At 42.6% G+C, this 12,111-nt stretch overlaps 1 protein-coding gene across 6 annotated transcripts in view; it reads left to right on the forward strand.

Annotated features, from left to right (window-relative positions):
* The window catches only part of FOCAD (focadhesin), a 296,022-nt gene that overhangs the window by 226,386 nt on the left and 57,525 nt on the right, over positions 1-12,111 (forward strand). For all 6 annotated transcript variants that reach the window (XR_014301954.1, XM_082695369.1, XM_082695372.1 and 3 more), the window contains 4 exons: positions 531-575; positions 5,469-5,577; positions 8,959-9,075; positions 11,617-11,855. Coding sequence is in view for 5 of the 6 variants with exons in the window: in XM_082695369.1 (XP_082551495.1) it covers positions 531-575; positions 5,469-5,577; positions 8,959-9,075; positions 11,617-11,855 (510 nt within the window). In the remaining variant the exon portion in view is untranslated. The remainder of the gene's footprint in view (positions 1-530; positions 576-5,468; positions 5,578-8,958; positions 9,076-11,616; positions 11,856-12,111) is intronic.

The following is a 12,111-nucleotide window of genomic DNA, read 5'->3' on the forward strand; positions in this document are numbered from 1 at the left end:
GATTTGTGCTGGGGAGGGCCTGCTTCCTGGTTTGCGAGTGGCTGCCTTCTCCCTGTATTTTCACAGGAAAGAGAGCAACCACTGTGTTTCTTCTGAACAGGGGCGCTCATCCCCTCACGAGCTCCCTACCCTCACGACCTCCCCAAGGCCTCACCTCCAAACGCTCTACATGGGGTGTGGAGATTGTAACATATGAGTTTGGGGGGAACACAAACTTTGAGCCCATAGCAGAATAAAACATAAGGGACACCTGTACAGCCACCGCTCAGTTTAAGAGGTGACACCATCGTGACGCTGCCTGCATGTCGCTCCTTGGTTACCGTCACCTTCTTTCCTGCCTCCAGTAAATGACCTAAGAAACAGGCAGGGGGAAAGTCCTTGAAGGAAAGCCTCCATTGCAGTTTTTTCACCTTACACTAAAGTTCCACATATGTCGTTTTAGGATTTGGAGTTATTGCCACAGGTAAGCAAAAAGATTGGGTTCTTACTCCAACATAAACTCCTGCACCTAATTTCAATCTTTATTGCAGGGTCCGAGACATGTTGACGGAGGAGATCACCAAGGCGGCGGCCAAGTAAGATTCTCTTACCAAAAATTTTGTTTAAACATTTTTTTTTTTTTTCCTGGCAGGTGCATACCATTTCTCCCTTTAGGGTATGTCCTAACTTTAAGAATTTTAAAGGATTTTTTTTTTCTTTTTTTTTATAAATCAATTGTTATCCTTTCTTGTGTTAATTCTTAAGTTCATGTCTTTTTTGTGAGAATATGGAGGAATCAATACAAACATGACTTTGACATCAAGAGTCTCTGAGGTCGTGCCCTTGTTGTACACCTAACAGAGTGCCCCGTGCTTTGACTTAGATTTAAAGGATTCTCACTTGGTTTGGGGCGGGGGTGGGGGCTGCTGAGGGAAGGAGAAATTCTTGCTAATGTGAATTATGTGGGTTCTGCAAATAGGTTATTAAATCTCAACTGTGAGCCAGAAAATAAATCAGAGTACTACCTCCTTTCATTCCCTTTGTGTTCCTGCGTCCAGGATATCTAAAAATTGAATTTTTAAATACCTAAAACGAGCATGAAGACTCATGAAAATGGCAGTTTCAATTATGACCTTATGGTTATTTTAACAAAAATAACAAGTATTACCACCTTGAGGCTTTTTATTTATCTTAAGCCAACTCTCAACAGAAAATTACACCCTAATGAACTTGCTGGAACAATCTCTTCAGGTTCCTTTGCTAACAAGCTGAGTAATTGTTTCTGGCAGTAAGTTACGTGTCAGTTACCACCGCTTCTCCCTTCCACTGTCACCTTTAGCTGCTGCCCTTTCTGTAGGACTTCCTTTATTCTTATCCACCAAATGACGTGGATTGACCTTTGACCTGGAGGATTTCATGTGTCCGCATTATCTAGACATATTTAATTGTAGTATAGTTTATCCCTATCGTGTCCCAGAGCCTTCCATGGCTAAATAGGTTTTCCTCTAGGGTAAAAACAAAAACAAAGAACGTGATCTACCAGAGAGTTCGCTTTCTACCAGTAATTTCTTAAGCAGGCACGTAATGGTGAAGTCTGATCGCAGTACATGATCACTATTCGGCCTCATGTCTTCTGAATAAAGGGAGATAGAAGTGGTAATCCTCCCTTGCACTCAGTTCTGTGGGAGGCACTGGGAAATATCTGTTGACATATCTGTTGACAAAGTGAAAACTAAAGTACAGAGAGGCTTCGCTAGGGACTCATTTGTGTCTGCTTATCCAGTTTGGTGAATTGCAGTCACAGTGGGGGAGCCCTCAGCTGCATATGGAAGGGAGGGGGTGCTGGGTCAGGGGCTGTCTTTGACCTTTACCTATAGTAGTTTGTTCCATTATGTAGCCTACTTACATCCTGTTAAAAAGAGTGCTCTGACATTTGCAGCAAAAACTGTAAATGTTGAAGAATCTAGCAGCTTTCTATTAGACTATAATTTTTGCCTCTCTAGTAGCTTTTGCATTATCCATTCTAAAATTTTATTTCAACAAGATTTTAATCTTCAGATTTGCAAAGCATCGTTTCATGACTAATACCTAGGAAGAGTGTGTTCACATTCTCAGTGGTAGGGAATAAAAATAATTCATGTTTTCATGGTGCTAACCTTTTCATCAAAAATTTCAAAGTATTTTATAGACCTTATCTTATTAAAGCAATGCTGACAATAGTAGGTATGACAGCAAGCGAGGTTCGGAGTCTGAGAGATTAATGATAGTTCAGGAGGAAAAAAATTACTCTGTTGCCCTCTCTTTACTTTTTCCCACTGGCTTCCTCCAACCATGGGAGGACCCTACCACCACCTGCTGCCAGCTTAGCCTTCCCTTTCTTAGATCATGGCTGCCACAGGCTGGTTTGGACCATTGTAAGACTCACTTTGTTCTGAGCTGTAAGTTAAATGCAGTCACAGGATTAGACTGATTTGCTCATTTAAGAGCAGTTTTAAACCATCAAGGATAGGGCTCAGGGAGAATCAGAACACAGATAAACCCCAGTGATTGATATAAGTTTGTTTTCATTATTATTAATGAAATAGATCTGAACCCAAAGATGAAATCCCCAAAGGACGGGTTCACTTTACTAATATATAATGTAATACTTCGTCCCTAAGAAAGCATTCTTGTAGCTCATCCTTCCCTGTGCTTTTTAATTAGGTTAATGGCATCAGTTTGTTCCAAAGGACAGTTTAATTAAAATGCTAGTGGTGTTGCCTAGATAAATACTGTACTGATGCTGACATGTTATTATGCAAATTAGTTACCACTGCCTGACCGGTAGGGGATAGTTATTTGATCCACAAGCTGATGAGTTTTTGCTGAACCCAGTTGTAGATTTTCACCTGGCCAGCTCCTCCGTGAATTTTTTCACTAAATATGTATCGAGTGTCTCCACTTCATAAGTCACCATGCTGGGCATGCAGGGAAGGCCAAGTTTACCAAAGGCTGTGCACAGCACCCTTGTGAAGTGTGTAGCTTGGCCTGAGCATTCACTGCATGGACTGTGATATACTTTTTTTCTATTCAAAGATTAATGTCCAAATAATGCATTTAGTCTTCAAGCAAAGGTCTAATCCCTAGTGGCTTTAAATACATTTTTTTCCATTTTACAAGAACAATGCATGTTGGGGATGTCGAGACCAGTGGAACTTCTGAAACAAAATCATTTGAGGGCTCTGTTTTGAAATGGAGGCTAAATGTTCTTCTGGAATTTCAGGGTTACAGAAGGACTTTTCATGTCATCTTGTCTCATATCCTTGGATTTTTTTATAAGTATTTATTTATTTATTTGGCACAGAGAGAGAGAGAGAGAGACGGAGGGAAAGAGCAAGCATAAGCAGGGGGAGTGGCAGGCAGAGGGAGAAGCAGGCTCCCCGCTGAGCAGGGATCCAGATGTGGGACCCCATCCCAGGATCCTGGGATCATGACCTCAGCCACCCAGGCACCCCTAATATCCTTGTTTTAAATGATTTGACACCCAGTTTCTGGTGACCATCTGAGTTTTTCTATAGGGTAATAAAAACCAGCGATCGAATTGTGAGATCACTCAGAATTTGAAACTTTTTTTTTTTTAAAGATTTTATTTATTTATTAGAGAGAGAGAGAGGGAGAGAACAAGCACAGGCAGACAGAATGGCAGGCAGAGGCAGAGGGAGAAGCAGGCTCCCTGCCGAGCAAGGAGCCCAATGTGGGACTCGATCCCAGGACGCTGGGATCATGACCTGAGCCGAAGGCAGCTGCCTAACCAACTGAGCCACCCAGGCGTCCCTGAAACTTTTTTTCTTTCTTTTTTCACTATAACTTTAGGGATAGATGGCTGTTTTGTAGCAGGACAGACTTCAGGATATTCTCAGCTAAAGGAAAGAGATCATATTAGAAATAGAAGATTTAATTTTGGTTTTGTTAAGTGATGTTATGGCTTAGGCACCTTGGAGTGCACAGACCTTGTCCAGCTTCCTGGTGTGTTTTTTTTTTTTAATTATTATTATTATCCATATCCCAGTGATTCTCTTTGCAGAAGTCTAGCAAAACCTAGGTTGAAGGCATCTGCTTAACCTTCAGGTCTTCCTCCTAGTTTCTCTCCTCACCTCATCCCTCAATATAAACATTGTTGTGTTATCAAATTATGACAAGCCTTGCGGAGGAATGAATTAAGCAGGAGCGAACAGAATGAGCAAGTGCGCAAAGGAAGCCTTCACTGAGTTTAACCACCCCAAGGCGGAGAGGGAGAAGGCGGGAGGGATTCCATGGATAGGTAAATGGAGGAACTTGATCATGGCAAGTCCTGAATCCTGTTCTTACCCAGTGGAAACAAAAATGCAAGAACGTGTGTGTGCGTACTCACCTTTGAATACCCATAACTCACAGGTTCTGTGGTCATTGTGGCCTGGGACTGGAGGTCCTCGGCCTGCATGGGGAGCAGAGCTGGAAGTCTCCTCACTCCACAGATCTGTCCTGTTCTTGTACTGGGGTGAGCGGGAGTCATTCTAGCATGTACACACAGATTCATGTTCAGGTCTCAAATCCAGCTTTTGGGAAACAATCTCTGTAGTTATGGGAACCCCCAACTAGGACAGAGTGGAACGTCCAAGGGCTTGGGTGCTCGGACAGAGGTGGCCAGCCAAGAGCCTCTCATCAGTGTCCCACTGAAGACTTTTCTTCTATAGAATCACGTTGGAATAATGGAAAAATATTAATTGTTCATTTTCAGGTGGTAAGTATATTTGAAAAGGTTCAGTTTTCTTGATACTAAATCCAGAAGTCACATTAAAGATTTTGTTGCTGTTCATAAAAAAAAAAAAAAAAAAACACTATTTGGATAACAGGAGAGGGCAACTCTCCATCTCTCAATCTTATCTAGGGTCTCTAGGTTATATCACAAACTGCCTTTAAGGTTGCTTGTTTTGGCATCTCAAAGAAAAGAAGGGGAGGATAATGATAATAATTATAGTAACCAGCATGGCAGGTTGCTGGCAAAGGGTGCTGTCCACACAGCAGCGCCTGAGAAGAGCCAGAGGCCAGTTGCATTCTACTGTACTCATTCACACAGCTGTCTCTGCTCGTCTTTTCCACGCAAATCAATACAATTTATATTGGCCAAAGATGAAACAGAAAGACGCAACTTATGAAATGCCGCATCCAACGATGGAATAAAAACTTTAGAAAGAACGAACTTAGATACATGAGCTTAGATTTGTAGCGCCGCACCCCCCCCCCCCATAAAAAAGCTGAATGAATGACCATACCCTTCGAGGAGAATAAGAAATCCACACCAGTGTCAGAAGAAGGCAAAAATATCAGGGCGCAAGCGGATGTGTGGGGCTACAGCTCTGAGGGAATGGAAGTGCTGTTTTGACCTCATCTGCCTTCTGTGTAATAACACCTTCTCTTTTCCCTGTTAATGCCCCCAAATCCTCTCTCGGAATTTTTTTCTTTTTGAACAGAGAGAGCCCAGTGGTCAAGGGCAACGCGCTGTTAGCCTTAAGCAGCCTCGCTGTGGTCGTATCCAAACACGAAGCCAGCCTTTCCTCAGACTCGGAGGGGGTTCCGGAGGTGAGTTAAGGGTGATTTGAACCAGTTGGGCACTGTTTGAAAACTGAGAAGCCTCTGTAAGCCTGGCCCCGAATTTATGAGGTTAGAGCCCATGCCTGCGGCAGCACGGTTAGACTGCTCCATGGGTCTTTACAGGGCGGGCGAGCTCGAGGGGCTCCTCAGACACTCTTCCTTGCTGCTTTTCTGTTTTGCTTTCTCCATCACAGTTAAGTGGTCATTTCCATTTGAAGGTACCAATTTTATGCAACAGGGGTTGTCTTTTTGTGATTACATCAGTGGTAACCAATCTTAGGAGGTTAACTAGGCTTACTGAAAGTGAACAATGCTGTCAAAAAATGATAAATAAGCAGTGTTTACTGACTGAAAAAAATTGTACTTTGCATTTTAATTGTAGATGTCAATGACAAAGTGCCTATTCGTTTTTGCAAGGCATTTATTTCTTAATTAAACATGTGGCGAGCTGGCCAATGTTCATTTCCAATGTACTTTTTCAGATAATTCATATCTGTCAAAATAAAAAGGCTTGGATTTATTCTTCTTTTAAGCCCCATTATCTAGTAGCTATCATTATCTGGAGACAATATAGCCAAGTGGTTAAAAAACATAGGCTTTGGAGTAGGAGAGTCCTGTATTTAAATCCCAGTACTTGCACTTGCTAGCTCTGTGGTCTGTTTTTGGTAACTTTCCCTTGCAAAGCCCCTTCCCCCATCTGTAAAGTGGGGATAGAGGTACTCAACGGACAGGATTGCTCTGAGGATCAAATGAATGAATATTTGTAGAGCTCGACGGCTGGTGGATACTAGGTGCTCAATCATAGTAACCATCATAGGACTTCTTGCTGCAAGAACCGGACTTTTTTCAACGCCATTCAGCCTGTCTCTGTTCCCTCAGCTTGTCTTCTGGGCCATCTGTACTCTTTTTTCATGGTGGAGTTTTTTGTTTGCAAACAAAGGAACCAACTCTCATCTAAATTAGAAAAGCAGAAAAATAGGGCATCCGGAAGTCCATGGAATTGAAGGCAAAGCTTAAAACTGGGTTTGGGGAAGAGCATTAGGCACAGGAAGTGATAGGAGAACCATCACAGCAGACGGACCACTGCCCCTGGGATGGATCTGCTCTGGTCATGTACTGTGCTTGTGTCACTCAAGATTTAGAGTCCCATGGGTCTCGTGCCCACCCCTTGGGCAGGTTGGATGGGTAGCTTCATTGAGCATTTAACCAAGCTTCAAGTCCTGGAGGAGGGAATTCTCCAAAGGGTGCCATTACCAGTAAACCAGAGAACAGAGGCTGTGTGGCAACTGCTACAAACATATATAACCTGTGCGGAAGGGAAAGAGACCAGGCAATTATTGCATGAAGGATAAAAGTGTAGTTACCGTAAGAAAATTCAACTTTAAATGCACAATCTTACTTTAATGCTGAGAAAGGTGTTTTCTATCCTTGAAAGACGCATAGAGTACTTAGCAGAGACAACATGCTAAGTAGAATCTACGACCTAAAAAGTTAAAAGTGCCTTTCTAGGATCCCTGATTTGGGGCAGTCGAGCAGATAATTTGCCCCACTGATAACCAGGGGTCTAGCTCTGAGTTTGAGTTCCAGGCAATCTTATTCTTTATTTCCCCACTCTTTGGTTCTGTGCTAAAACACATAGTACACAAAACATGGAGAAGCCACACCACCTGGAGCTCTGCTTTTGTTCTTCATCGCCTTGTCTTTGGTTGTCAGCACAAATTCACTCCTTATTTGATGAACGTTGAGGCTTTCAAACTTTGTTCCAATCTGCATATGACTGAGAGCCAAACAGCCTGGGAAGAAGGCCTTCCTTGAGTCAAGCTATTAATTTCAAGGATGCTTAACAGGGCATTGACCTTTGTTGTTTGCACCACCTGGGGGTGACCATGTGAGTTAATGAATGCTTTTTTTTTTTTTAAAGATTTTATTTATTTGTCAGAGAGAGAGCGAGCACAGGCAGACAGAATGGCAGGCAGAGGCAGAGGGAGAAGCAGGCTCCCCGCCCAGGAAGGAGCCCAATGCGGGACTCGATCCCAGTACGCTGGGATCATGACCCGAGCCGAAGGCAGCTGCTCAACCAACTGAGCCACCCAGGTGTCCCTGGATGCTTTTGACATCCACGGTTATGAGTGATTTTTAAAACCAAGGTCTCTTTTTAGTGAGTTGGGTTTTGTTGTTGTTTTGGATTTTTGCATTCTCTTTCCTTTTCTTTTCCCAACTGAAGATCATTTATGCTTTCATACCTAATTAGCTAGGCAAATGTTGTAATGATTCAGAATGATAAATCTGTGGTGGTAGTAAGCAGAAATGCTAAAGATGGTGTTGATAATTTTGTAGGCTGCTTTTTATTGCCTCCTTTGTGAAATGGCAGGTCAGAGAAATGAGGCATTTTGAGTTTCTCTCTCTGCACATCTCTCCTTTAAAAGCCCCACGTCACCCTCACTAAACACAGGTGGCTGTGGAGAGCTCTGTTTTCTAATCCCCATCCTCTCACTTCTGCTTGTCTTGTATAAAAGGTAAATCTTGGGGCACCTGGGTGGCTTAGTGGGTTAAGCCGCTGCCTTCGGCTCAGATCATGATCTCAGGGTCCTGGGATCGAGTCCCGCATCGGGCTCTCTGCTCAGCAGGGAGCCTGCTTCCCTCTCTCTCTCTCTCTCTCTCTCTCTGCCTGCCTCTCTGCCTACTTGTGATCTCTCTCTGTCAAATAAATAAATAAAATCTTTAAAAAAAAAAAAAGGTAAATCTTATTCCTGTTGGGGCATAAACCGAGGATGTGTATTTGTTAAATAACTATCTGCCTCCTGATGTCCTGGCAGCTGAAGGTTACTTTTTTTTTTTTTATGATTTTATTTATTTGACAGAGAGCAGAAGTAGGCAAAGCAGCATGCAGAGGGAGAGGGAGAGGCAGGCTCTCCACTGAGCAGGGAGCTCAATGCGGGATGCGATCCCAGGACTCTGGGATCATGACCCAAGCTGAAGGCAGATGCTTAACTGACAGAGCCACCCAGGTGCCCTGAAGGTTACTTTTTGATAATAGCACTGTACTCTTTAATACAGAAGGGGGTTGTGCCCCAGATCTAGAAATAATATTTATGTTTTCTTTTCTTTTTTTTTCTATTATCATTTTACGTTTTTTCTTTCTTTTTTTTTTTTTTTAAACTTATTTATTTGAGAAAGAGAGAGAAATTGAGCAGGGGAAGGGGCAGGGGAGAAAATCCTCAAGCCGACTCTGCTGAGTGCTGAGCACGATGATCTGGAGTAGATCCCAGGATCCTGAGATCATGACCTGAGCCAAAATCCAGAGTCTGGACACTTCCCCAACTGAGACCCCCCGGTCACCCCTCACTTCATGTTTTCCTTCCTCTGCAGGTTCAGCCCAATTTCCTTTCAATGAAGGAGTGGGTTTCCATGGTGTCGGATACACTCCTGGTCATTGTGGATAGCCATTACCAACCCAGAGGCCAAGTTTTCTCCTCATTTTATTATGTAAGTCTGAGAAAGAAAATTTTGAAAATGATCGGTAAAGTCAAGGGTCGAGGCTACTCGTATTAGTTGTCCATACAAAAGCCATACCGTGGTGTGATCATTCTCAGTCTTAGCTTTATGTTGGAATCCCCTGAGGAACGTGTATGTATTTGAAATCTCTGTATACATAGAAAAAAGAAGTACTGCCCTGCCGGCCTCTCCTCTGATTTAATTGCTTAGGGATGGACCCTGGGCACCATCAGTGTTTTGAAAGGTCTCTAGGTGATTCCCATGTGTGATCAGAGACAAGAGCTATAGTTGTCGTGAAATAAATATTGGCTAAAGATTGGGAGCCCTGAGTTTCTAGTCCTGGTTTTTTACAATTCTGGAATATGTGACCATGGGCAGTTCATGTAAGTCTCTTTGGACCCTTGTGTCCTAACTTGGAAAATGAGGCAATTGAACAGTATTATCTATACTGATTATAGCCCCAGCTCTGCCCCTTATTGGTTTTGTGACCGTTGGCCTGATATCTAACCCATCATTTTATTTTCCTTACCTGTACAACGAAGGTAAAAATTAATGCCATGCCAACTTTATGAAAGATTTGCGAGGATCACCTCCTATAACTTTTGAAATACTCTAAATATACCAAGGAGTATTATTGCACCTGTCACTTAGTCCCTCTTTTTTTCATGCTAGTATCCTAAGATTTGAAACAAACTAAAAACACACCTCTTTTCTTAAGGTTTTATTTACCCTTCATTGGCTGTAGTGCATGTTTTATTTCTGTATCTGCCCAGAATTATTTTGGTTCTGCCTTATCAGTCTCCATTGCTTAGGGAATTACAGTGATCATGGGACAATCAGCTGAGTGGCAGAGGATTATAGTCAATTTGAATAAAAATATAGCACAGGTCATGAACTGTTGCTAAGATCATGAATTGTGCCTGAAACTCCATTCCCTTCTCTTCTCCGTACAGCGTTCTGCATGCCTCTGGCCTCCTACTTTTGGGAGGACCTGTTACATATTCATCCGGGCCTTGGGGTCTGGAACTAGGATTTTTAACTATATTTGGGAACAAAGAAATGACTTGTAGATAATATAGAATTAAGTTGGAATTTGGATTTTCCTCAAAGAAATCTTTGCATTATGATCCTTTGGTTGCTGTTGGAAGTATTCTTACTCCTTTAATGACGGACGGAAATCTAGTTTATGTGGAGGTCTTTGCAGTAGATCTCTGGTTCAGATATTCACCAGGCCAGGATATTCTATGAGATTCCTAATCATGCTGCTTAGTTCTTGCAAACCAATAAAAATAATCTCCCTAGTAGCCAGCTCAGGGTTGCCTCTTACCATTGTGATTTTTGCATTATTCTACTTCTTCAAAGGACTGATTCGAAAGCCACTTTCTTGACTTCCAGTGTTGGAGCAGCTGGGTCATTTTGAATAGTATTGTCATTACAATAATGCTATGTTAACTTAAAGAATACCTTAGAACATGTTTGATTTTTGTCCTTGAAGTACTGAAGCTTAGAGAGCAAATGGGTACAGAATTAAACACACTTTTTAATGTGCTTTGATTGCAAGGGACAGAACGGCCTTTATGGTGTGTCTGAAAATTTGAAGTGGGTAATAATGTGGAATGATAAACGGGCTTTCTTCCCCACTTGAGACATATTTATAAATGTATGTAATGTCTATACATGGGATTCTTGTAGAATTCTTGTAGAAGCTGTTCATACTCAGCTGCCCTGCCATTTTATTAGAGCTGTTATTCATTTCTTTTCCCATAATTACATATAGGAAGAAGCATATAGAGCTCTCCATTTCGTTTTGAATAGCTGGTTATTGCTTTGTAACCAAAGGCTTTTAGGATTTCAACTTCCTTTTTAATTAAAAGGAATTAACCCCCTGTAGGAAATAATCCATCTACTGGGAAGCATTCCCACCAAAAAGTTTGGGAGATCTGCCAATAGATCCCAGTGCTAAACTTACACTTCTTCCTTCGTACTAAACTTTAACCCCCACTCCCACCCCCCTACTGCCACCTCCACCGCACACACGCTTCCTCTCTCTCCTGGAAAACTGGCTTTCTGGGCATTTATAAATATGGCTTGGTGGTTTCTCCAAGCTTGGGTAACTTCACTTTAGTTTTTTTGTTTCTTTTTGTTTTGTTTTTCAGTAAACACACGTGGTCTTTCAAAACAGTGACATTTTTTTCAGGCTTTAATAGTGAGGGAATTCACACCCTTTCAAAGAAGACCCTTACTTATTTATTTTTTTCCAAATGTAAAAGGATATTACTAATCAGCTGTTTAAGAGCAAATTGTTTCAGTAAGGGAGGGTGAAGAGGGGGCCTACTACCTAGACAAACACAGATACAGATGATTTTAAATGATATTTTTGATTGGCGGGGGGTGGGGGTATGGGGGGAGAGTGGCAGCTCTAAGAGCCGCGGATCTTGTGGTGCGGTGCCTCTGACACTCTGTGACAGGTGCGCTTCCTTCATGTTTTAAACAAAAGGCCAACCCCTGTTTTCTTCCTTTGGCATGTCCTAGAAATCCTATTCTGGTGAAAACACCGCTAGCGCGATCGCCCGCTCCGCTGCCGCCACGGCTTTGTCTCTCCTCGTGCCAGTTTTCATTATTTCTTGCAAAGAGAAGGTTGAGGAAATCCTGAACATGCTGACTGCCAGGTTACCTGGGAAACCGAGAGCTGATGAGTCTCAAGCCGTGCAGATCCACATGGGCCTGGCTTTGGGGATGTTTCTCTCTCGCTTGTGTGAGGAGAAACTCAGGTACAGTCGATGAAAATACTCCTCCTTTTCGTCTTTGTGCTGGGGCAGGTGGCACCGCAGGCACGTGCGCTCGCGAGCGTGCTGGTGTCAGCCCAACTTTTTGAAATGGGTGCATCGGTGCTTTTTTCTTTTCTGTGGGTGCATCCGTCTTCCCAGAATGCCATCCCGAAGGTATTAGTGTGTTTGGGGGGTGGCTCTTACGAAGGTGATGTCAACTTGAAAATCATTCCGTGCTTAGCTGAATGACCTGCATAGA

Source organism: Mustela nivalis (genome assembly GCF_964662115.1).
Source record: "Mustela nivalis genome assembly, chromosome: 13".
NCBI classification, from domain to species: Eukaryota; Metazoa; Chordata; class Mammalia; order Carnivora; family Mustelidae; genus Mustela; species Mustela nivalis.